The sequence below is a fragment of the Coenobita brevimanus genome, chromosome 92 (assembly GCF_032717465.1).
Source record: "Coenobita brevimanus isolate Jiangsu-jjx chromosome 92, ASM3271746v2, whole genome shotgun sequence".
Lineage (NCBI taxonomy): Eukaryota > Metazoa > Arthropoda > Malacostraca > Decapoda > Coenobitidae > Coenobita > Coenobita brevimanus.
The window spans coordinates 10,948,968-10,971,219 of record NC_137045.1 but is presented as its reverse complement, the minus strand read 5'-3'; the positions used below and the strand labels follow the sequence as shown (position 1 = coordinate 10,971,219).

Sequence of the window (22,252 nt, the reverse complement as noted above, 5' to 3'; positions counted from 1 at the left end):
AGAGAGAGAGAGAGAGAGAGAGAGAGAGAGAGAGAGAGAGAGAGAGTCTATTTATTTATCACTGTAATCGTGTGTATCTATCAGTCTATCTATCCATTAAACTATCTACCAATGTACCTATTAACCCCCCCTTCTCTCCCTCTCTCTCTCTCTCTCTCTCAAGTGACGTCAAGTGATGAACGATCCAAATACCAACATTCAATTAATTTGTTCTCTCTCTCTCTCTCTCTCTCTCTCTCTCTCTCTCTCTCTCTCTTTCTCTTTCTCTCATCCAGTCTCTGTCTCTATTTTTGTTTCTCTCCCTGCCTCCATCTTGCCTCTGTCTCTCCTTGCCTACCTCCCCGCTTCACCCTTTCTCACTGCCTCACCCTCCCTCCCTGCTCACCCCTACCCTCTCTGGTTTTCTGCCTGCCTCATTCGTACCCTCTCTGCCTCACTTCAGCCCTCCCTGCCTTACCCCTTCACTGCCTCACCCCTTTCCTGCTTCACCTCTTTCCTGCCTCACCCCTTCCCTGCCTCACCCCTTTCCTGCCTCACCCCTTTCCTGCCTCACCCCTTCCCTGCCTCACCCTCTGCCTCATCTCTCTCCGTGTCTTTCTCTCATCAAAATCTTCTACCCTCCCTGCCACTTTCTTTGTCTGTCTTTCTCTCTGCCTCACCTCTACCCAGCCTGCCTCTCCCTCCCTTTCTCTGCCTCCCTCCCTGTCTCGCTCGTTCTCTTCCTGCTTTTCTCCCCCTCCTTCCTACCTTACCCCCTGCCTTACCTTGTCACATTCTATCTCCCTCCCTCATTCTCATTTTTTCTCCCAGCCTCCCTCCCTCACCCTTTCCCTTCCTCATTCTAATTCTCTTTCTCTGCCTCCCTCCCTCACCCCTTCTCACTATCATTCTCATTTTCTCTCTCTCCCTCCCTCCTTCGCTCCCTCTGTCCTTCATTCTCATTTTCTCTCTCCCTCCTTCCCTCACTCCCTCCCTTCCTTATTCTCATTCACTCTCCCTGCTCCCCTCTCTCACCCTTTCCCTCCCTCCTTCCTCACTACTCTCCCTCTTTCCTCTCTGCTCCTCCTCTCATCCACTCTCCCTTCTTTCCCTCTCTCCCTCATTTGACTCATAAAATAGATACCACAGTCAGTCTCCCATGTAAATAGATCTCTCTCTCTCTCTCTCTCTCTCTCTCTCTCTCTCTCTCTCTCTCTCTCTCTCTCTCTCTCTCTCGCCCGACGTCAGGAACGGTAAAACGGGATTAAGATGCATTACAATAATTGCTTTCCTTATTTCCACTCGCTCTAATTGACATATCGAGTCTCACTCTAATTAAAGAGAGGGAAAAGTCGGGGGGCCAATTTTCCTCCACTAGTGAGAGAGACAGAAAGAGAGAGAGAGAAAGAGAGAAAGAGATGGAAAAGAAAATTAGGGGAGAAAAATTAAATTAGGGAAATGTTTTTGTGTGTGAGAGACTGCTGGTAACTGGTAGACTGAGTTTGGTAGAGACAGCGAGTGAGTGAGGAAGAAAGTGAGAGAGGAATGAGGAAGTGACAGTGGGAGAAAATGAATGAATGAGGGAATGGGTGAGTGAGTGAGGGAGAAAGTGAGAGAGGAATGACGAAGCGAGGATGGGAGAAAGCGAATGAGTGAGGGAGGATGTGAATGAGGGAGTGGGTGAGGAAGAAAGTGAGGGAGAGAGGGAGTGAGGGAGTATGAGAGAGGCTGACATAGTGAGTGTGAAGTTCAGTGAGAGAGCGGGGGAGGAACTGAATGAGTAAAGGACACAGGAAGGGAGTGTGCGAGTGAATGTGATTGTATGAGGTAAATGAGGAGTACTGGAATTGAAGAAGTACATCTGAGTGGGGGAAGAAGTGACCATGAGTGAGTAAAGGAAAAGCATGAGTGAATGAGCACGTGTGTGAGGATGACTATGAGTAAATGAGTACAAGGGAAAAGAACATCTGTGGGAATGTGATCAACGAAAATAATGTGAAAGAAAGAGAGGACAGGATAAGTGAGAGTATATTTTGTGCATTTGACTCAGAGTATAGGCTACTCAGTCCGTTCCCACAGACCTATCATCCTTGTTTTCATGTGTGGAAAAGAGGATATAGAGTGGATGAGGGGGACGTGGTTGACCGGTGAACAAGAGTGGACTGTACATCAAATGGTCGTGAGTTCAAACCCCAGCTACTTTAGGATGTAGTCTTAAGGGTTTCATTTCATTATGGATGTTCCTTCTCTTAATAAGGACGTAAAAAAGAAAACAAACTCTGAGCAGCAGAAACCACTATAACGCCTCACACTGCCACACCTCGCAGTCATATTTCACATATCTCACAATGTAACCCTTCACACTGCCCTGCCTCACACTGCCACACCTAACTCACTTCAATCTTACCACATCTCAAACCGCACACTGCAAAGTTTCCACACTGCCACACCTCACACTAATCACACCTTGCACACATCATACACTACAACCCACTCCCACAGCACAAACCAACATCACAACCCACATTACCAAACCACACACACACACACACACACACACACACACACACACAAACCTCTAATCATACACGCCTTCAAAAATTCATGCCCCCTTTAGCTTCTCCTTATACACAAAAGATACAGTGAACGTAAACATAGAAAATTCATCTATCTTTCTTGCCTAATAATTCAGTTTTGGAGTGCTACTGTTAAATTCATGTGATGGTTTGGGAGGGAAAAAAAGCTGAGACGCCTAGTGAATGAGTGAGTGGGTGAGAATGAGGAATGAGTGAATGAATAAGTGAGTATGAATGAGAGTGAGGGAGGGTGTTAATGTGAGTGGTAGTGGAAATGTGTGTGTGTGTGTGTGTGTGTGTGTGTGTGTGTGTGTGTGTGTGTGTGTGTGTGTGTGTGTGTGTGTGTGTGTGTGTGTGTGTGTGTGTGTGAGAGAGAGAGAGAGAGAGAGAGAGAGAAATAAGTGAAGGCGAGTATGTTTAAGCTTGGCACACCTCCACTCAGTCAAGCTGCCCTCCCTCCACTGTCTCTAACCCCCCTCCTCCTCCCCCTCCTGCAGGTGTGGTTCCAGAATAGGAGGGCCAAGTGGAGGAAGAGCGAGAGGCTGAAGGAGGACCAGAGGAAGAGGGAGGTGGGGGAGGCCGACTCACACTCCACTTCCACTCTCCCTCAGGTACGTATTACTCCACTTTTTAGTACTCTACTTCAGCTCCTCTCTCTCTCTCTCTCTCTCTCTCTCTCTCTCTCTCACACACACACAACCAACCAATCAATCAACCAATCAATCAATCAATCCTTCATCGAGTTCATCACCCTGCAAGAATGGGCCAAAGAAAAATAAGTCTACGGCTCTTCATCTCCCGAACCCGATTCTGTGCCTCTCACGCCTGCCACTTGGCCCCCTCCTCGAGCGTCTCTTTACTCCTAATGGCTGTGTTCCTCGCCATCTGTGTCTCAATTTACCCTTATGGCTTTATTTAGTATATTTTCTGCTTTATTTCTCTCTTTTTTCTTTCTTTTTTTTCGTTATGAGTGACTCTCCCCATGTCACTTAATATCATTCTCTCTCTCTCTCTCTCTCTCTCTCTCTCTCTCTCTCTCTCTCTCTCTCTCTCTCTCTCTCTCTCCCATATCACTATTTCATTTGTTCTCTTCTTCCTTACGTCTGTTTCCCGTTTCATTATTATGGCTATTTTTTTTTTTTAACTCAGCGCCTTTGGTATAATTTCTCTTCCTATTATTCGTCGTCTGTTTTCTCCTTTTCACCTTCATTTCGTGTGTGTGTGTGTGTGTGTGTGTGTGTGTGTGTGTGTGTGTGTGTGTGTGTGTGTGTGAGAGAGGGACTATATTTTTGTCACTTAAATTTTTCATCTTTCTTCTTTTCCTCATATTATTACACTTATTTTATTTTTCTTTATTTTTTTCCCTTTCTGTGACTTTTTGCTCTCGCCGTTTTATTACATTTCCTCTGTGTCGTTTCTCTATTTCTCTCTCTCACTAACTTGGATCATTTTTATAATCCCACTGTTTATCAAATTATCTTGTGTCTCCTTTCGTTTTCATTAGTATATCCACATTCTCTCTCTCTCTCTCTCTCTCTCTCTCTCTCTCTCTCTCTCTCTCTCTCTCTCTCTCTCTTTTCTTACCACCTATCTACCTACCTACCTACCTACCTACCTATCTATCATCTCGTCCTCAGGGAGAAGAAAGAGACGACGCTGAGGCCAAAAGCAGCAGCACCACCCTCGATGTAGTGGCCTCCCCTCGCTCACCCCACTCGCCCCACCACCCCTCGTCCCCCCCGCGCCCCCCACACACGCCCACATCCACGCCCACACCCACCGACTACCCCACACATTCCTCTTCCCCGCCACCACCACCAGCCACATCTCCCCCTCCACCCACAACCACCACTACGCCCACGCTCGACACGGAACGCTCTCTCTCCCCGCTGAGTTTCGCCCACGCCCACGCCCCCTTCGAGGATGGGCGGGAGGAGGAAGGGGGAAAGCGTGAGGGGCCGCCCACACCCCCCTCGCCGCCCGCCAAAGCAGCCACGCCCAAGCTGGATGAGTAAGTTGTGTCCATTTCTTACTTTGTGTTTTGGTGCTGGAGAGGGAGGCCTTCAAGTGGAGGCACCGATATAAATGGGTGGTGGAGCTGTCCAGCTATACAAACGTCCCTCAGCTCCCTCCCTATTCCCTAAAAGGAGAATGGTGAACTGAAGGTGAGAGGCAAATTCAGCCTACAGTCCACTGGGTTCACAATCAAATGAAGCCGGGGCTACAACTACTACTACATAAATAATTTCAGCAGAATCAGAGCTCCCAAATATTTCTGCTAAATTCTAAGCAATTCTAAAAAGTATGGAAGTAGTTTTACTGACTTAAGACCATCAGAGAAAAATATTATAGCTACAGCCTACTAACGCAGGGAGTTTAGAATTTTGAGAGATGTTCGCTCCTCTAACGATGCCAGTCAAATTTTAAGCACCAATTAATAAGGCACATACGAGCTGTGTTTTTACGAGAATTTAAGGATGAATTTCATCTTGATCTCCATTTGACGGTTATGCGTTTGAGGATATTCTCCACGAAACAGTGAAATCAGTATGCATTGTTGTATTGCTCTGCTGCTTGAAAGTCACACGTCAAAAGAATTTAAACATTCAATTGGGCACATGGACGATGCGAAATACAGAATGTCAAGATCGAATACTAACTGTAAGTCGACTCAACATCAAGAGGCCTCTAAAGCAATGGTTCCCAAACTTTTCAGTTTTGTTCCCGGACAAATACTAACACATCCGTGGCCCCAATCGGTATCTTCATTTCAAGAGCAAAACCGCTTCGCTATGAGAATGCTCGATATAAATCTTTAATAATTCTGGCAGTTAAGAACAAATACAAGTATATGTAGTATGCATGTCTGACACTCAGAAATTGAAGTGAAAGTTCATTGTTACCGTTGAAACTGCGTTTTTGCTACCAGCTGGGTTACCATTGACTGAGAAACACCAAATGCCCAAAGAAGATTATCTTCAACGTGGAACTGATTACTTTCTTTCGGTTTGGTGCTTAACAGGATGGAAAACTCTGCTTTGTAAAGATACGAGTAGGTACAAAATATCAACAGACACAACGACAGCCAGTACGCTGTAGCGTCCCATTCTCACCCACAAAGTCAGCCGGGGTTTTCTCTGATTGTTTTATGGTAAATGAATTACTTTGAAATTCTAGGAGTTTAACTTGTATTGCCTCCAGGTATGCTCTGCATGAGATGATTGACATAGAAAAAAAAATCTCACAAATCTTGCCTCGGGAAAACTATTATACAGTTCTCTCGGCAACTAAAGATTACTTCACTATGGCCCCCGAGTTGCCATGACCCCCTGTGTGACAACCGCTGCTCAGAGGTATCCTGACAGGCCAAAATTTACTGGCATTACCTTAGACTTTATCTTGACTTTCTGCGCTCGCTCGAATGGGCTTTTCTGTCGAAACTCGAGATAAAATCAAGTTAAAGTCACGTGAGCTTATTTTTCATCCTCGCAAAGAGCACACTAGGTAATTACAAATTTTATACCTTTTTATGATTATCTTCCTGTCTTGTGGTAAGGCGGTGTAATCCTCAGCACAAACTTGTTTAAAATATTTTTGCACTGTAACTTTACTTAAAATGTTTAGGAACCACTTATCACTACACTGCCTGACACTGCATCCTATGAGGAGTGGCCTTGACAACACAATTTCCGAACATAACTTGTCCCTACTGAGTAACAACCCCTTCAGTGCTGAATTTCACAGACAACGAATATCATTACCTAAAAATTAGTTACTCAAAAACTAAAAATTAGTTACTCAAAAATTAAAATTTAGTTACTCAAAAATGGCATATTAATCTGCAAATCTGTCACTCTTAAATGTAGCTGACCAAATAAGGGCCAGATCAAAATCCCTTCAATTAGCCATGCTGTTTTAAAAATGGAGGTCACAGTCAGTGGGAAAAACAATGAGGAAGACCCAAAGTTGACCAGTTGTGTACATGAAAGACCGAGGCTACCGGCTAGACAGAAAAAGGGGTGAGAGTGTGTGTCTAGTCAGGTGCTGCATGTCCGCCGTAATGGAGAAGAAATGCAAGCAGAGAGTTCGGAGGAGTTCTCTTCATTAAAAGCAAATCTTGAAGAACGGATAGAGAGAGAGAGAGAGAGAGAGAGAGAGAGAGAGAGAGAGAGAGAATTACTTCCTATTATCATCATCATCATCATCATCACCATCGCATTAGCTTTCTCTCTGTCCCACCCTCTAATTATCATCATAATCGTTCTAACCCTAAAAATTATTCCCCACTCTCTCACCGGACTCTCTCTCTTTCACCCTCTCCTTATCATTATCATCCTAACCATATTATCCCCTCTCTCACACCAGACTCTCTCTCTCTCTCTCTCTCTCTCTCACACACACACACACACACACACACACACACACACACACACACACACACACACACACACACACACACACACACACACACACACACACACACACACAGGGTACAGAGAACAAGCCAAATAAATCAATAAAACAGAAAGGGGAGAAATATCAAGTCTCTCCTAATTAAATGGACCACACTTACAAACACCGAACTTTCAATAATAATAATAATAATAATAATAGTAATAATAATAATAATAATCGCTTCCAATCTTTTCACTAACTCTGCCTTTAATGGAATAAGATGATCTGAAGGAAGAAAAAAATGACACCTTAAGAAAGTGGACGAAATGGTTTCTACAAGAGATGCAGCTGTAAGAAGTGAATCGACAGGTAGTAGCAAGATTTAAGATTAGAAATGAGCTATAAGAGTGAAGGGGTGGAGTTTGTCATATCTACACGCGGAAATGAGTGTCCCAGTGTGTCATATCTGGAAGTTGCGGAGGGGAAGGTAAAAGCGAAGTGTGAGCTAATTTTAACTCCCACTCTCTATCTCACTTTCTCACACAGTAAAGATGTTATGAGAATTTTTATATATGGAACCCAGTGCACTGATGCGCCATGTCGGGAAGTTGAGGCTGGAATGGTAGGAGCGTTTGTGAGCCAACTCTCACTTTCTCACTTTCTCACGCAGGCGCCGATCGGAGGGTGTGTCTTCGTCTCCCGGCCCAGCCTCCCTCAGTGACGTCACCTCTACGTCACACCTGTCCCCGCCGCTGCTGAGGCCGCCCGTCAGCCTTGGGGGCGGGGTGGGCGGAGGTGTGGGCGGGGCTACCTTCACGCCCCACCTCTTCCCCTCGCTAATGGACAGGTGGGTCTTCCCGTTGTCTCCTCCCTCCCTCCATCTCTCCCTCCCTCCCTGACCTCACATCGTAACGTCACTTGACCTCATCTCACCTCGTAACGTGACGGCTTGACCTCACCTTGTAACGTCACCTGACCACCTTGTAACATGACTCTCTCTCTCTCTCTCTCTCTCTCTCTCTCTCTCTCTCTCTCTCTCTCTCAATGACCTCACATCGTAAAGCTGACTTCATCTCCTTGTCTGACCTCAGTTTACCTCATCTGACTCCACTCTAACATCACCCAGCCTCTCTTCATCCCTGATCTCACCCCATAACATCACATGACCTCACCTTATAACATTACCTGACTTCACCTCACATCACCTGATCTCATCTCATTCCATCATGACTTCACAATACATCACCTGAATTCACCTCACAAAGCCTGACCTCACATCATAACATAATGACTTCTCATATCACCTGAGCTCACCTCATAACTTACCTCACATAACATCACATGACCTAACCTCATAACATCACCTGACCTCACCTCACAACATCACATGACCTAACCTCACTCTCTCTCTCTCTCTCACACACACACACACACACACACAAGGGGTTACTGGAGACTGTTTCTCACCGTGCTATCTAATTTCACAGTTTCCTTTTCATCACCTGCCTCATCTCCCAAGCTCATTTCTTTTCATCTGATTCATCTCACAACCTAATCTCTGCTCAGTTACTTCATTTCTGACACACCTCCCAAACTCACTATTCTCATCTCACTCATCCCTGAACGCAGTCTCTTTTCAGATATTTTATTCTTCATCTGACTCATATCTCAAACGTGATCTCATTTCTGCTACTTCATATTTAACTCATCTCTCAGACTCATTTCTTCACATCTGATTCGTGTTACAAACTACTCCATTATCAATTATTTCGTTTCTGACTAATTTCTTACACGCATTTCTCTTCATCTCATTCGTTTCTCAGTCTAACCTCTCTTCAGTTACCTCATTCCTGACTCATTTCTTCTCATCTGATTCATCTCACAAACTAATCTCGCTTCATTAACCTCATTTCACAATCACATTTCCTCCCACTGAATATCCCTCACTCTTTTCTTATCCCATGACGTGCCTCTTAATCTCACTTAACCATTTAAAAGGAAAGTCTTAGATCTCTTCCTCTAGCTAGTCCAAGGCGATTTCACTCAACTTACAGGTAGCTTTCCGTCTCTATGGTCGGTACTCCTGTCTCTTCCTTAGTGATTTATTCATGGATATGGCTGGTTAATATCCTTTTGTACATTATTTATGCAAAGTATGGCGATATTACAATGATTTATGTAACACAGAGAGGGACAGTAAGGCGTAATAGGCGTAGTAAGTCGCTTAGGAAAAGGTGTTAGGGACCTTCCTTAACCGACAAGAATATGGGCCTAAGACTTAAAAATTTTCTTCATTAATCATCATGTCTTGTGAGTATGCGATTTACAGGGAGGCTATTTTATTTATTTATTTCTTAATTTATTTATTTTCATCATGAGTGAACTTCTGTCCTCTCAACGGGTTACTTACACAAGGGCTCACAGTCTTGTCGGTACAGGAGGCTCCCTACCACCTCTTCCTTAGCGATTTATTTTTGGGTATGGCTGATGAATATCCTTTTGTACGTTATTTATGAACAGTATGGCAATATCACAAGGATTTATGTAACAGAAAAGGGAAGAAACCTGTAATAAACAAAATAAATCGCTCAGGAAAATGTGTTAGAAAATACGAGAAAATAACGTGAGAAATGGGGGTAACTGCACTCGGTTCCACTGTCCCTATGAGGCACTTTCAGTAACTTAAAAGGCGAAACTAACAACCTTGTGCTTAGGACTTAGATAGGGAAAGGAACGCACCTAATATTTCAGTGGACATTTATGGAACGCCTGTGATTTTTATATCTGTTCAGCCTGCATCCCACATTACAGAGTGCAGACAGCAATGATTGAGAATGTCACACAAGTTCTATTATTGTCAAGCGCTTCATAAATTAGTCAAAAATTGGGTACTTGCCATTCACTTTCCGATTTAGACGAAGCACGCGATCGTTACTGTCATATCTTTAGACCCACCCAGTTCATCTCTCAAGCATATCATTTCTCAACTCATTTCTCACTCACCTACTCTGTCACTCCATCTTATAAGCTAATTTAATCAACTCTCACTTCGCCTTACTCTCATTTTACTTGCCTCTCTACTTCATTTTATTTAACCCTCAACTTCAACTCGGCTCATATGACTTTCATCTCAGCCTCGCCTCACCCACCCTCACCTCTCCTCATCTGACTTGCCTCCCAACCTCACCTCACCCACCCTCATCTCTCCTCATCTGACTTCCCTCTTAACCTCACCTCACCCTCCCTCACCTCTCCTCATCTGCCCTGCCTCTCAACCTCAATTTAACCCTCATCCTCACCTCTGCCCCAACATTCGACCTGTCTCATTTAGTCTCACATCTCATTACTTCCTCTACTACGAACTGATCTAACTCATCCTACCTAACATATCTTGATCTGTGAATGTTGGGAAAAATAGTACACTCGTATAGTTTCCCATGCTTTCTTATATCAGTTCAACTTTATAGACAAAAATGCACAAAACGCTACCAAGACGTAACTTTATCCGTGACTATAGAAAAAAAATGAACCACGAAAAAGAAATGCTACCACGAGTAAGTTAATCATTTCTAGCACTGGGTTAGTCAGTCAATAAATCTTCTTAAAGAGAATGGGTTAAATGAGGTCTTTACTTCAACATAAGTCCGGACCACGTTGCTCAGCTGAGGATAACTTACACCACCTTAATCCTGCCAGAGGAGGTCTACTAAGCTGAATCAAACTGCTCTGAGGTACCAAGAAAAACAAATATATAAAACACATGATCTCAGGAATACAACCTCGTTCTGAGGGAACCGCAATATTGTACAGGAAAATAAGGATGCTGTTTGTGGCACAATAAAATTACTTTTCCTCTACACCTGATCCTAATGAATAGGCTATCGTGCTAAATTAAGACATAAACTGATGAGGGAAAAAAAAAAAAAAAAACGCTACAGGCATGGGCCTTCAGTGGGCTCGCTTTCTTGGCGCTTAAGAAAGCTCCCTAACACCTTTTCTTTACCAATTTACTTTTAGATACGGCTGGCTAATATCATTTTGTACGTTATTTATGCAATGTATGGAGATGTTAAAATTATTTAAAACACACAGAAGAGAACGGCAAGGTATAATAAGCAAAATAAATCGCTTTGGAAGAGGTGTTATGGTGCTTCCTAAACCGACGAGAATACGGGCCAATCTGCAGGAGTCAGGGTTCTATCAGTCATTCCACCGCCACTGCAATTACCTCCCATTTCACTGCTAATTTGGTCCTAGCCTTTAGCCAGGCCTCGGAGGGTGCAGGTAAAGAGTGAGGGAGGCAGGAAGGAAGGGGATGAGAGAGGGAGGGAGTCAGGAAGCAAGGGAGGGAAAGGATGAGGGAGAAAGCGAAGGAGACGATGAGGGAGAGAGGAAAGGAGCCGGAGAGGGAGTGAGTGGGTGGACTAAATGAATAGTGGTGAGTGAGTGAGTGAGAGGGTGGAGCAGTGCGAGTGAGTGAATAACGAAGTATGTGAGAGTGAAACGTGGGGTGTAATACGGGTGAGTGAAATAAGTGAGCTAAAGAGTAAGAGGGTGGAGTGAGCGAGTACGTGCCTGAGTAAGAGAGTAAATAAGTAAATAAGCAAACAAACCCCATCCTTCCCCTTCCTCTAATCCCCCCGAGTCAGTCATCGCGCTCGCGTAATGAAGTCAATTAAACTCTTAGGTACTGAGGTCATTAACACGACTCCGCGACCCCTTCTCAGTTATGCTCTTTACCGCCGTCTTATAGTCTCTCTCTCTCTCTCTCTCTCTCTCTCTCTCTCTCTCTCTCTCTCTCTCTCTCTCTCTCGGGGTGTCTTGTTGGCTGTCGCACGCTCTCTCTTACATTCCCTTGTCTCTAGGTTCCTGTCTTAAATCAATCTCTCTCTCTCTCTCTCTCTCTCTCTCTCTCTCTCTCTCTCTCTCTCTCTCTCTCTCTCTCTCTCTCTCTCATGGTGAAGGGCTTAAGTATTATTCAGTCACCCTTACTCAGTGACGTCACTCACCTTACGCCAAGTCACCCTCAAAGATTCAGAAAGTACAGATAATTAAAGATATCCCCGTATAAATATATAAATTCTTCATCAGCATTAATTTTTCTCTCATCACTGCCTGTTATTTGCTACTCTTTTTATTTTATTGTGACCGTTTCGTGAAAATCGGTTATCTGTTGCTGTTTATTTTCTTTTCGTCTCCCCCCCCCATGAAATAAGAAATCCGTAAAATCAGTGTCTATTGCTTTTGTTTCACACTGTTAATAACTTCAGGATAATCTATGCCTGTTGCAATTTCTTCTCCTTTATCCTCCTCCGCAACAACATACTCGGAAGAATATATGTCTGATGCTGTTATCTGTCTTTATCTGACATTCTTGCAAACATTAACATCGAGGGAATCATTATATAGGTGCGTGTTTGTTTTTCACGGCCCACGTTTGTAATAACAGCTACGTAAGAATCGGAGTCAGTTCCTGCTGTCCTCCCTCGTCATTCTTTTCTCCTAAGAATCATTCCATCTGTTGCTGCTTCTTTTCCTTGGTCTCTTTTTTTCTAGTACAGTCTGAAAGGAATCATTAAATAGGTTGATGTATGTCTTCCACTGTCCTCTATCCTAAGAACAGCTCCCTAGAAACTGCTGAGCTTGCTGCTACTTGGTTTTCCCTGGTCTTCATTTATACTAACAGCCTAATTAGGACCTATATATGTTCTGCATCGGTCGGTTTTATTATTTTTTTCTATTAATACTGTGGTTGCTTTTGTTTGTGTTACTGTTATGAACCTAGAACGTGAACCATGTGAACAACCGAAATGGGTTTTTACTAACAGCTTTATAAGGACCAGTTTCTCTCAGCCTATTTTTTTTGCACAGTCTGAACTCCCTTTCATTCTCTGATGTTCTTCTGACTTTCTTTGTACTCTCCCTTTGAACACTTTTACACTCATTTACCCTCTTTGGTCCATTTTTGCAGTCCCGTGTGCTTACTTTCAATCCCCTGTACTCCTTTGCACTCCTTCGTATTCCTTTTTTTTTATGCGTCCGACTGTAGCCACACGCATCACAGCCTGCTCCCAAGGCCCATTAATTCTCCTACATACCATGCACCTCCACATGTCACCACTTCGGCGCTAACACCCCCCCGTCCATATTGAGTACATGCTAAGGCTGTCTCATGCAGGACTGATGTATTTGTATTAGCGGGGGTACTTTTACATGTCGGCGGGTCTTCTGATAGATCAGTAAAGTCCGCTTAATGAAATTCAAATCCTTAAACTATTCCCTGCCCCAGCGGGAATTCGAACCTGGGTCCATTAGGATTGCAGGGCACCTCTCTACCTATTCAGCCACCGCCCTCCCTTGCATTCCCTTGTACTCCCTTGCCCTCCCTTGTACTTCCTTGCCCTCCCTTGCACTCCTTTGTACTCCTTTAAATTCCTTTTTGCAGCAAGAAATATTCGAGGCATGATAGAGAGCACTGGGTCAAGTCTTAATACGCGAGGGTGAGCCTGATGAAGTAAGGGGATTTAAGCCTCTAATGAAAGCTTCCACCTCATCCCTTATACATGATAATAACCCCATTCCTTCACCAACACATAACACCTACTCTTTGTTCGGGTAAGACTCTCAAGCATTCTCACTGCGCCTCGTTGGTGTCGAGATATCTGTTGTGCCTGTAGTGCTCTGATGTATTTTCTGTACCTTATTTTCAATGCAAAAAAATGAACAGGTGGCAGAGTTGGTGTCGGAAAAAAAAAAAAAAGGATAAAATCAAGATCCATACATTTCGAGATGCACTGATACACTGGATAAGAAAAAACGGAGCCTGTAGGCAGGAGGAGGAACATGAAGACAGTTCAATAGTTGACAATTTGTGTATGTAAAAGACTGAGAATACTGAATAAATCTTGCATCTGAAACTTAGAAAAAAGGTTTGAGTTTGTAGGTAGAGGGTGCTACGTTTTGTCACATGTATAATATAAGCCTGAAAAAAATACAAAATACCAGGTGATATGTACTGTGCAAAATCAAAACTCTGCTCCTGGTATTTCGTATGAGGTGAGTTTTCTATCGCATGCTTCTTCACGTCACGAACATTGATGGTGGGTATTGAAAGGAGTTGCCAGTTGCTCCGACTACCTGGCCTACGAGAGAATCGACGTTTAAGCATTCCTGTGGCAATTTACTGAGATAATATACTAAGACATTTTACAGTATCTGCAGGTCTACGTCCCCTGGTAAGGATCTGTACATTTCTCTCTCGTCTAAGAAAACTTGTAAACCACTAAAGCGAAACAGATCAAAAATCGTAACTGATGACGATGATGACGATGATTATGATCGTGAGGATGATAATAACGATGATGATGATGATGGGAGAGGTACTGCAAATATTGTAATTATAAAGGCATATAAGAGTTCAGGTACACAAGACCACTCGGCACCATGAAATGTGTGATATTCCTAAGCCGTATGAAGAAAGTCTTAAAAACAGCAAATAAATAAATAAAGTGTGAATACAGCAAAAATACATGAAGTTCAGCTACAAAGGAACACTTCAGAGGGAAGAAGACATACATAAGCCTCCCATGTTGACAAGAAAGGGTGCCGATTCCGACCAAGTTGCTGAAAGTCTACAAACGGAAAAAATAAATAAATAACCAATAAAGTAACCGCAAACACAGTAACATGACATAAAAGTAACGCTGCAGTTTTGTCACCTTCACTTGGCCCAGATTTTTCGACTTTCTGCAGTTTTTTTTACGTGGTTCAGTGTCAGGGAACGACAATGATACGGCTCCTAATTCTTTCCACAGTACTTCTTCGTGACTAGCATTATAGTATGCGTAGCTCAGTGGCAGGAAGAGACAATGCTACGTCTCTACATCCTTTCCATAATACTTCTTCGTGACTAACATATTCTAGTGATAATCTACCGTTACAGCTGAACATTCAAAACGGAGAGACGTCGGTTCTAGGTCAAGTTAGAGCAAAAAGAGTACACACAGAACCATTTCGGCGCTAAGAAGACAGAGATAAGCCTCCGATGTTGACAGAAGAGGGCGCCGATTCCGAGTGGGTTGCCGAGCCTGTCTTAAGTAGGTGTAAATCCGGCTCCAGTGTGGATCCGGCGCCGGGGATTATAAAAACACACACACAAGGACTGAGAGATTCCGCCTTTTTTTTTTTTCTGCGAATTAATCTGACGTGATCCTGAGATGGCGGGGGAGGGGTGGAGAGAGAAGGGAGGGGAGAGAGATGTAATGGGGTAATGGCTGGGATGGGGTGAGGTTAATGGGTTGGTTACAAGATGGGTAATGGTAATGGGAGAGGATAAAATAGGGGATGGTGGTGGTGGTGACAGTGGTTGTTGAATAGAAGAATGGGGGTGGTGACTGCGATGGTTTTCATGGTTGACGAGTGGGGGATGATGGGTGGAATGATGGTGGATATGGTGAGCGTGGTGCTTGTGGTGAGTGTGATTGTTATGGTGACTGGTGGTTGTGGTGAGTGTGGTGGGTGAGGAGTGGTGCTGGGTGGAATGAAGGTAACTGTGGTGGCTGAAGAATGAAAACAACACGAAGAATGGTGGTGATGGTGGTAGTGGTGGTGGTGATGGTGGTGACTGTGACAGTAGAAGGGTACAGGCTCAGGGGAGAAATAGTGGTAACTGTGGTGGTTATGGTAGTAGTAGTTGTGGTGGTTGAAGAATGGAATGACTGTGGTGGTGATGGTCCTTGTGGTTGAAAGGTAGTTGGTGGAGTGGTGGTTGTAATGGCTGAGGATGGTCGTGGTACTGGTAGATGTGGTTATGTGTGGTGAGGTGATGGTGTGGTGGTGGTGGTGGGTAGATGGAGGTAATGGTGGTGGTACTGTTGAATGTGACAGAGTATTGGCAACAGACGTAGCGGTGAGAGTGACATGGCTAGTGATAGGCTTTGGTGATAGCAGTGGTACCGTGGTAGTGGTATAGAGGTTGGTGTGACTAGTGGCTGTGGTGACAGTGACTGTGGTGACAGTAATGGTGAAGAGGTTGTGGTGACTAATGGCTGTGGTGATAGTGGTTGTGGTGATAGTGGCTGTGGTGATGGCAGTGGTGAAGAGATTGTGGTGACAGTAGTGGTTATAGTGATAGTGACTATGGTGATGGTAGTGGTGATGGTGAAATAAGTTAACGAAGATGGAGGGTGAAAGAGCAATGCGCAAAAAATAAACAGAAGGATGGATAAAGAGGGGGAGTACATGAAGGAAGGTAGCGTGGACTGGCGGTAGGAGGGGGAGGCTATGAGATGTGATACAGTAGCCTGGAGGAGTCATAGTCAAGATCACCCTGGATGAACTCTGGGATGATCGCTATAATGATGATACTGTAATGGGTTGTTTGTGAAGGATGAAGGTTGTAACGGATGGTTGTGGTACTGGCGGTGGTGGTTGTGGCGGGGTTGCGCTTGTGGTACATGTGGCGGCTGAGGAGACAGGTGATGTTGAGAAGGTGGCCGTGGTGGCGGCAGTGGTTGTTGTGGCAGTGGCGGCTGTGAAGGTAAGTGGAGTGGCGGTGACGATTGTGGTAGCTCTGGCAGTTGTCGGAGTTGTGGCTGTGTCTGTTGAGGCGGCTGTGGGAACTGTGGCAGGATGGCTGTAACAGTTGTGGTGGTGTGGTAGTTGTAGTAGTTATGGTGACTGTGGCAGCTACGGCGGTGTGGTGGCTATGGTAGTTGCGTCGGTTGTAGTAGTTGTAGCTATTATGGTAGCTGTTGCGGCTGTGGTGGCAGTGGCGGCTGTGGTACTGAAGCTGTGGCGGCTGTGGCAGGGGCGGGTGAAGTGGGTGCGTGTGCCGTGATGGCGGGGTGCGGCGGCTTAAGCTCCATTAAGAGGCGGCGTCTGAGAGCCCGGCAGTAATTACCCCTTTGGTGCCCCTTTTTAACACATTACACGCCGCTCCCCTCACCTTACACGCCCCAAGGCACACAGATCCCACCCGACCTGCCTTGTCCCGCTCCTCTTGCCTTGCCTTGCTCCGCTCTTCCTTGCTTTGCCCTGTTCCTCTTTGCTTTGCCTTGAATCGCTCTTCTTTGGCTTACCCAGTCTATTCTTGCCCCTTCTTGCCCTGTCTATCCGTCTTGCCTTATCCATAACTTATTTTAGACAGCATTACCCCGCACCGCTCCATCCTGTTCTTACCCTCTTTTTTCTTACCTCACTCCGTCTCTCCCCGTCTTCTAAGCTTTGCCTCATCTTACCTCGCCTTGCCCCATTCCACTCGGCCCCCGCCCCATCTTGCCTTGCCCCGCTCCTCCCTCTCCTGCTAGCTCCTCCGCACACGCCGCTATGGTGCCGTGTTGGATTTGCCAGTGCCACCGCTAATTAACCATCCCAAACAGGTATTTCATTCTAACTAACACCTGACGATTTTCTGTGGGATTTCCTTCGCAAAATATGGGTTGAAAATTGTCTCCCACACCTTATCATTGTTGAAGATACTGTATACTCCCGTGCTTTTTCTCGCTAACCTCAGACGATTTAACCAGACGATTTGATTCAGCTGCTTCATAATCCCCTCTTTACGTCATTAATAAAAACCGCGTCGATAAGAAACATCCTTGAATAACACACGGGAGAACAGAAGAGATAAAACGTGAACTAAATCGCTAAAGAAGAGGGTGCTACGGAACCTCCGAGCCCCACGAGAATACGGCCATAAGACTTGGTAGACTGGGACTGGAGGATAATATTAGGTGCTCTGGAGCAAGTGGTGACATGAGAAGGTGTGCGTGTGAGAAAAAAAAAAAAAAAAAAAAAAAAAGACTGCTGGGCCTCAGGGAATGGATCTATACCCAGATTCCACACACACACACACACACACACACACACACACACACACACACACACACACACACACACACACACACACACACACACAGAGCGAGAGAAACTACAAATCTTAGCAGTAAAATCTCAATCTATATATCCTTTACTTTTAATGAGGCTTCGAATTAATTAAGCCATATTACAACCTAGCTACTGACCTTATCTCATGTCATTAGCTTAACAAGGTCTCTTTAGGGTTCTGACAAGGGTTCAACACCTTGTAGGAAAATTAAAGCCATTAACCTCACCTGTACCATGTTCGCCTTTATTCTCGTCGGTTGGGGAAGCTCCTAACATCTTTTCCTTACCGATTTATTTTTGGATATGGCTTGTTAATATCCTTTTGTGCGGTATTTATGGAGAGTACGGTTATATTAGAAGGATTTCTATAGCATGGAATAGGACAATAAAGTGTAATAAGCAAAACAAATCGCTTTAGAAAAAATGTTAAGGAGCTTTCTCAACCGACGAGAATACAGCCCAAGGGGTTAATTAGGGCTATATCAAACCCCTCCAGATCGAAAAGTCTCCCGTAAGCTGAGTAAAATCGTCTGGAGGTAGGTCGCGTAAGATAAAAATTGCAGCCTCGTTGTGAAGGGGTTAATGTTCTAAAACCCTCCTTTTATTGTGTGGAAATCAGACTACTGTATATTTATTTCCTTTTTTATTACCTTGGCCAGAATTCTCTCTCTCTCTCTCTCTCTCTCTCTCTCTCTCTCTCTCTCTCTCTCTCTCTCTCTCTCTCTCTCTCTCTTCTCGGGCACTGTTAATGAAATATAACAAAAACAATAATCTGTATCTTGCCTGACCAAGCAGAGTACCCATGGAATAAAAATCGAAATAAGATGTATGGAAGGGAGAGATTAGCTTGAGGAGAAATGGCTATTGTGGTCGTAGTAGTTGTGACAGTGTAACGGTAGAAGTTGTGTGGTAGTTGTGATGGTGTAAGAGTAGTAATATAATTGTGACAGTGTAGCAGTAGTGGCTGTGATGATAAGAGAGGGAGGAGAAAGAAAGGGGACGGGACAGAGGAGCTTAGTTTGGAGAGGCAAGGGGATAAATTGAGGTAGTTTAATAGTAGATGTGCTGATAATAAGGAGGGAGGGGAAGCGATAACGGGAGGGAGGGGGAGGGGAGGCATGGGGAAGGGAAGGGGGAGGGGATTGGGAAGGGAGCTTCGCGTGGGAAGAAAAGATGATTATTGTGGTAGTACCTGTTGTCGTAGTGTAAAGTAGCAGTAGTTGTGATTACAGGGAGGGAGGGGAATGGAAGGGGAGACATGGGGAGAGGAGACAGAAGGGGAAGGGGAGGGAAGCTTAGTTTGGGGAGACATGTGAACGACTGTAGTGGTGGTACCAGTAGTTGTTGTAGTATAGCAGTTGTATCTGTGGTGATAACAGACAGGGAGGGAAGGGGAGCTTATTGTGGGAAGAAATGGGGATAAATTGTGGTAGCAGTCGTGGTAGTGTAATAGCAGAGTAGCTGTGGTGACAACAGAAAGGTAGGGAAAGGGGAGTGGTGGGGCTGGGAGGGGAGGATAAACAAAGGGAGATGAGGAGAGGGGAGGGGGAAGGGAGCTTAGTTTTGGGAGACAAGTGGATGAGGGGAAGGCTGGCTTAAGACTCTTGCTCCCACACACGTAATAAGATTGCACTTCCAGCCTTTCTCTTCCTCTTCCTCTTCTTCTCCCCTCCTCCTCTTGATCTTCCTCTTGTTTCCTTCCCCTCTACCGCCACCTATGTTTCGTTTCCTCCTCCTCCTCCTCCTCCATATCATCAACATCATCATCATCATCATCATTATCATCATTATGTTCATCCTAATCCTAAATCCTACTGAAGAATAACAAGAACACTAGTGATGATGATGATGATATAATAATAATAATAATAATAATAATAATAATAATAATAATATTAATAATAATAATAATAATAACAACAGCTAGAACTCTGGAATTGCTGAAGCAATATTCAAAATACTTTTATCATTGTAGACCTAACAATAAGGGGCTTTTGCTATGATTCAAAATTTTTTACGGATTTTGACCTGTCAAAATCAAGGTCACGTTGTTTATACTATGCAAATCATGTTCACTCATGGCCTACTAAATTTCCACCGAGTTTTGTCAAAATCGGCCAAATACTTTCCGATTTAGCACTTTTAGGCATGAGGCGAGTACTATATTTTGATTTTCCTCAATATCTCGAGAAGTATTTGTTGACTCTCAGTATCAATACCCAGGTGCACTTGTACACTGTATGTTGACGACTACATTCTGGAACATTTGCAAAGCAATCGATTCAGTAGTTTTGCTGCGCAGGAGAGCAACAATTGAAAAAAAAAAAAAGAAAAAAAAAAAAGAAAAAACAGACGGCGCTGGTGCAGCGCTAAAGCTACGACAAAAAACTGTACAAAAAAAAAAAAACTGCAACCAAGATACATCACTCCTGAAAATTTCAAGTCTCTATCTCGAACTGTCTTGGAATGCCAACCTTCTAGTTCTTCCCCCCCCTCCCCCCGCCCCACTCCAAAAAAAAAAAAAAAAAGAAAAAAAAAGGAATATCTACACTATCAATACGAACTCCACAGAATGTGGAGTTCTTAATAATATTATTCTAACATCATTCTAATTCTAATCATCTGCTAATACGTCTGCCTACCTATTACTAACGCATTCCCCTGTTCTCATTCAAGCACTTGCTAACGTGTTTCGCTGCTCCCCTGTTCACAGTCGGTTCCGGCCCTTGATTGAGCGTTCCCCAAGCCTCTTCTTCCCCCCTCACCTCCCCTCACCCCTCGCATCGCATCTCTTCCCGCACCTCAAGGGTAAGTAAGGAGGACGTCTTCAGTGCCGTCGGCTATAGTTCTTTCCCCCCAACCTGGCGGAGTATTTTCGTCCTTTTGCAGGCAATTTCCCGCAGCTCCATGACAGAATATGACAACACGGTGGCTCTATCCCTTCCAAAGCACATTGTGACTATACCGTTTTTGCACTAACTTGGCCTGAAATTTTTCCCTCTCCATCCTGAAATTCGGTCTGTAACAATAAATTAACACGTGAATATGACGCTAATCACGAGAGGGTGTTGCGGGAGGGGATGTAGAGCTGTGGCAGTCTTTTTTCTGCCACTGGTGTATGTAACATAAGCTTCAAAAGGACGAAAATCTGGGCCAGGTTGAGGTGAAACAAGTATAGTTCTATGTTATAATAATAGTCTCTTGTTACGATTAGCATTAAAAATGGAAAGGTGGATATTTTAGTCCGAGTTAAAGTAAAGAGAGTATAATTTCAAGTTGTTTCTCAACTAAGAGATAAAATTATTACTTTTCACTAAGCAAGGTGAACAATAATGTGTCTAAAACTGTGTAGCTATTAAAAATTGTCGCTATATTTGTTTGTCCAGTACTCTAAAACTGTCTAGAACTGTGAGAGTAAATCTGTATATCTGAAACTGTCTTAAATTATACGGGTAAATTTTAGTCCAAGACTGTATCTAAAACTCCTTATTACTGTGTATTTAAAAATGTGTTAGGACTACATATCTAAATTAGCATATCTAGATTAGTGGCTAACATTACCTTTTACTAGATCTAAAACTGCACACCTACAACTGGGGTAAAATTAGGTGCCCCAAACTGTACTGGATAACTAAAACTATCTAAAAATTCACATCAATAGCTGTTTATGCGAAAAATCGTACACCTAACCTATGTCTACGTCTTTTTATCTTCTCCCACGGCAGGTTTCTCTGGTCTGTGCTCCTGCTGTCCACCACTCAAGCCTCCCTCTTTCAATCCGCTATCCTCCCTGGCAGCCACCTCCCTGGCCAACCCCCTGTCCTCCCTGGCCACGCAGAGTCCCTCCCTCGCCTCTCTGGCCACACAGACGCCCCCCTCCCTCGCCGCCTCCCTCAGCAGCAGCGACCCCAGGAGCTCCAGTGTGGCCGAACTGCGACGTAAGGCACAAGAGCACTCGGCGGCCGTCCTTCAGAGCCTCCACGCCGCCTCCCTGCACAACCTTCAGCAGAGTCTCCACCAGTCCTCGGCCCTCAACATCGAGAACCTCCTGAAGAATGAGTCCCCCGTCTCGGCAGGGGACAGGGAAGGCTCGCAGTAGAAGGGAGATGACTTCGGGGACATGATCTTTGCGTGCGTCTGTGTGTGATGATCACGTTATTTCATTTTTTGTTCTTCGTCCTCTTCTCCCTAAATGAAAAATATATACAGTGATAGGAGGAACAACTCGGGGACATACGGTAATTCCTTTGCGTGTGTATGTGGTGATGTTCTTCACAGTGATTTTGTTTTTTCTTTCGTCCTCTGCCTAAAGGAAATGTTCCTCGCCATTTCTGTCTCCCTTTCTAGGGCATTTCTACAGATTTTGTAAAGTTCTTGAGTCTACTGCATATGTTATTTTTCACTGCATTTACTGC

The 22,252-nt window shown here is 44.3% G+C and overlaps 1 protein-coding gene across 1 annotated transcript in view; it reads left to right on the top strand.

The window, feature by feature from the left end:
- Positions 1-21,936, top strand: part of Drgx (Dorsal root ganglia homeobox) — a 113,671-nt gene extending 91,735 nt beyond the window's left edge. Inside the window, exons 8-12 of the mRNA XM_080281994.1 lie at positions 3,053-3,166; positions 4,193-4,566; positions 7,621-7,797; positions 20,551-20,645; positions 21,563-21,936. Of these exons, the coding sequence (XP_080138120.1) occupies positions 3,053-3,166; positions 4,193-4,566; positions 7,621-7,797; positions 20,551-20,645; positions 21,563-21,936 (1,134 nt within the window). The remainder of the gene's footprint in view (positions 1-3,052; positions 3,167-4,192; positions 4,567-7,620; positions 7,798-20,550; positions 20,646-21,562) is intronic.
- The last annotated feature ends 316 nt before the right edge of the window (positions 21,937-22,252 follow it).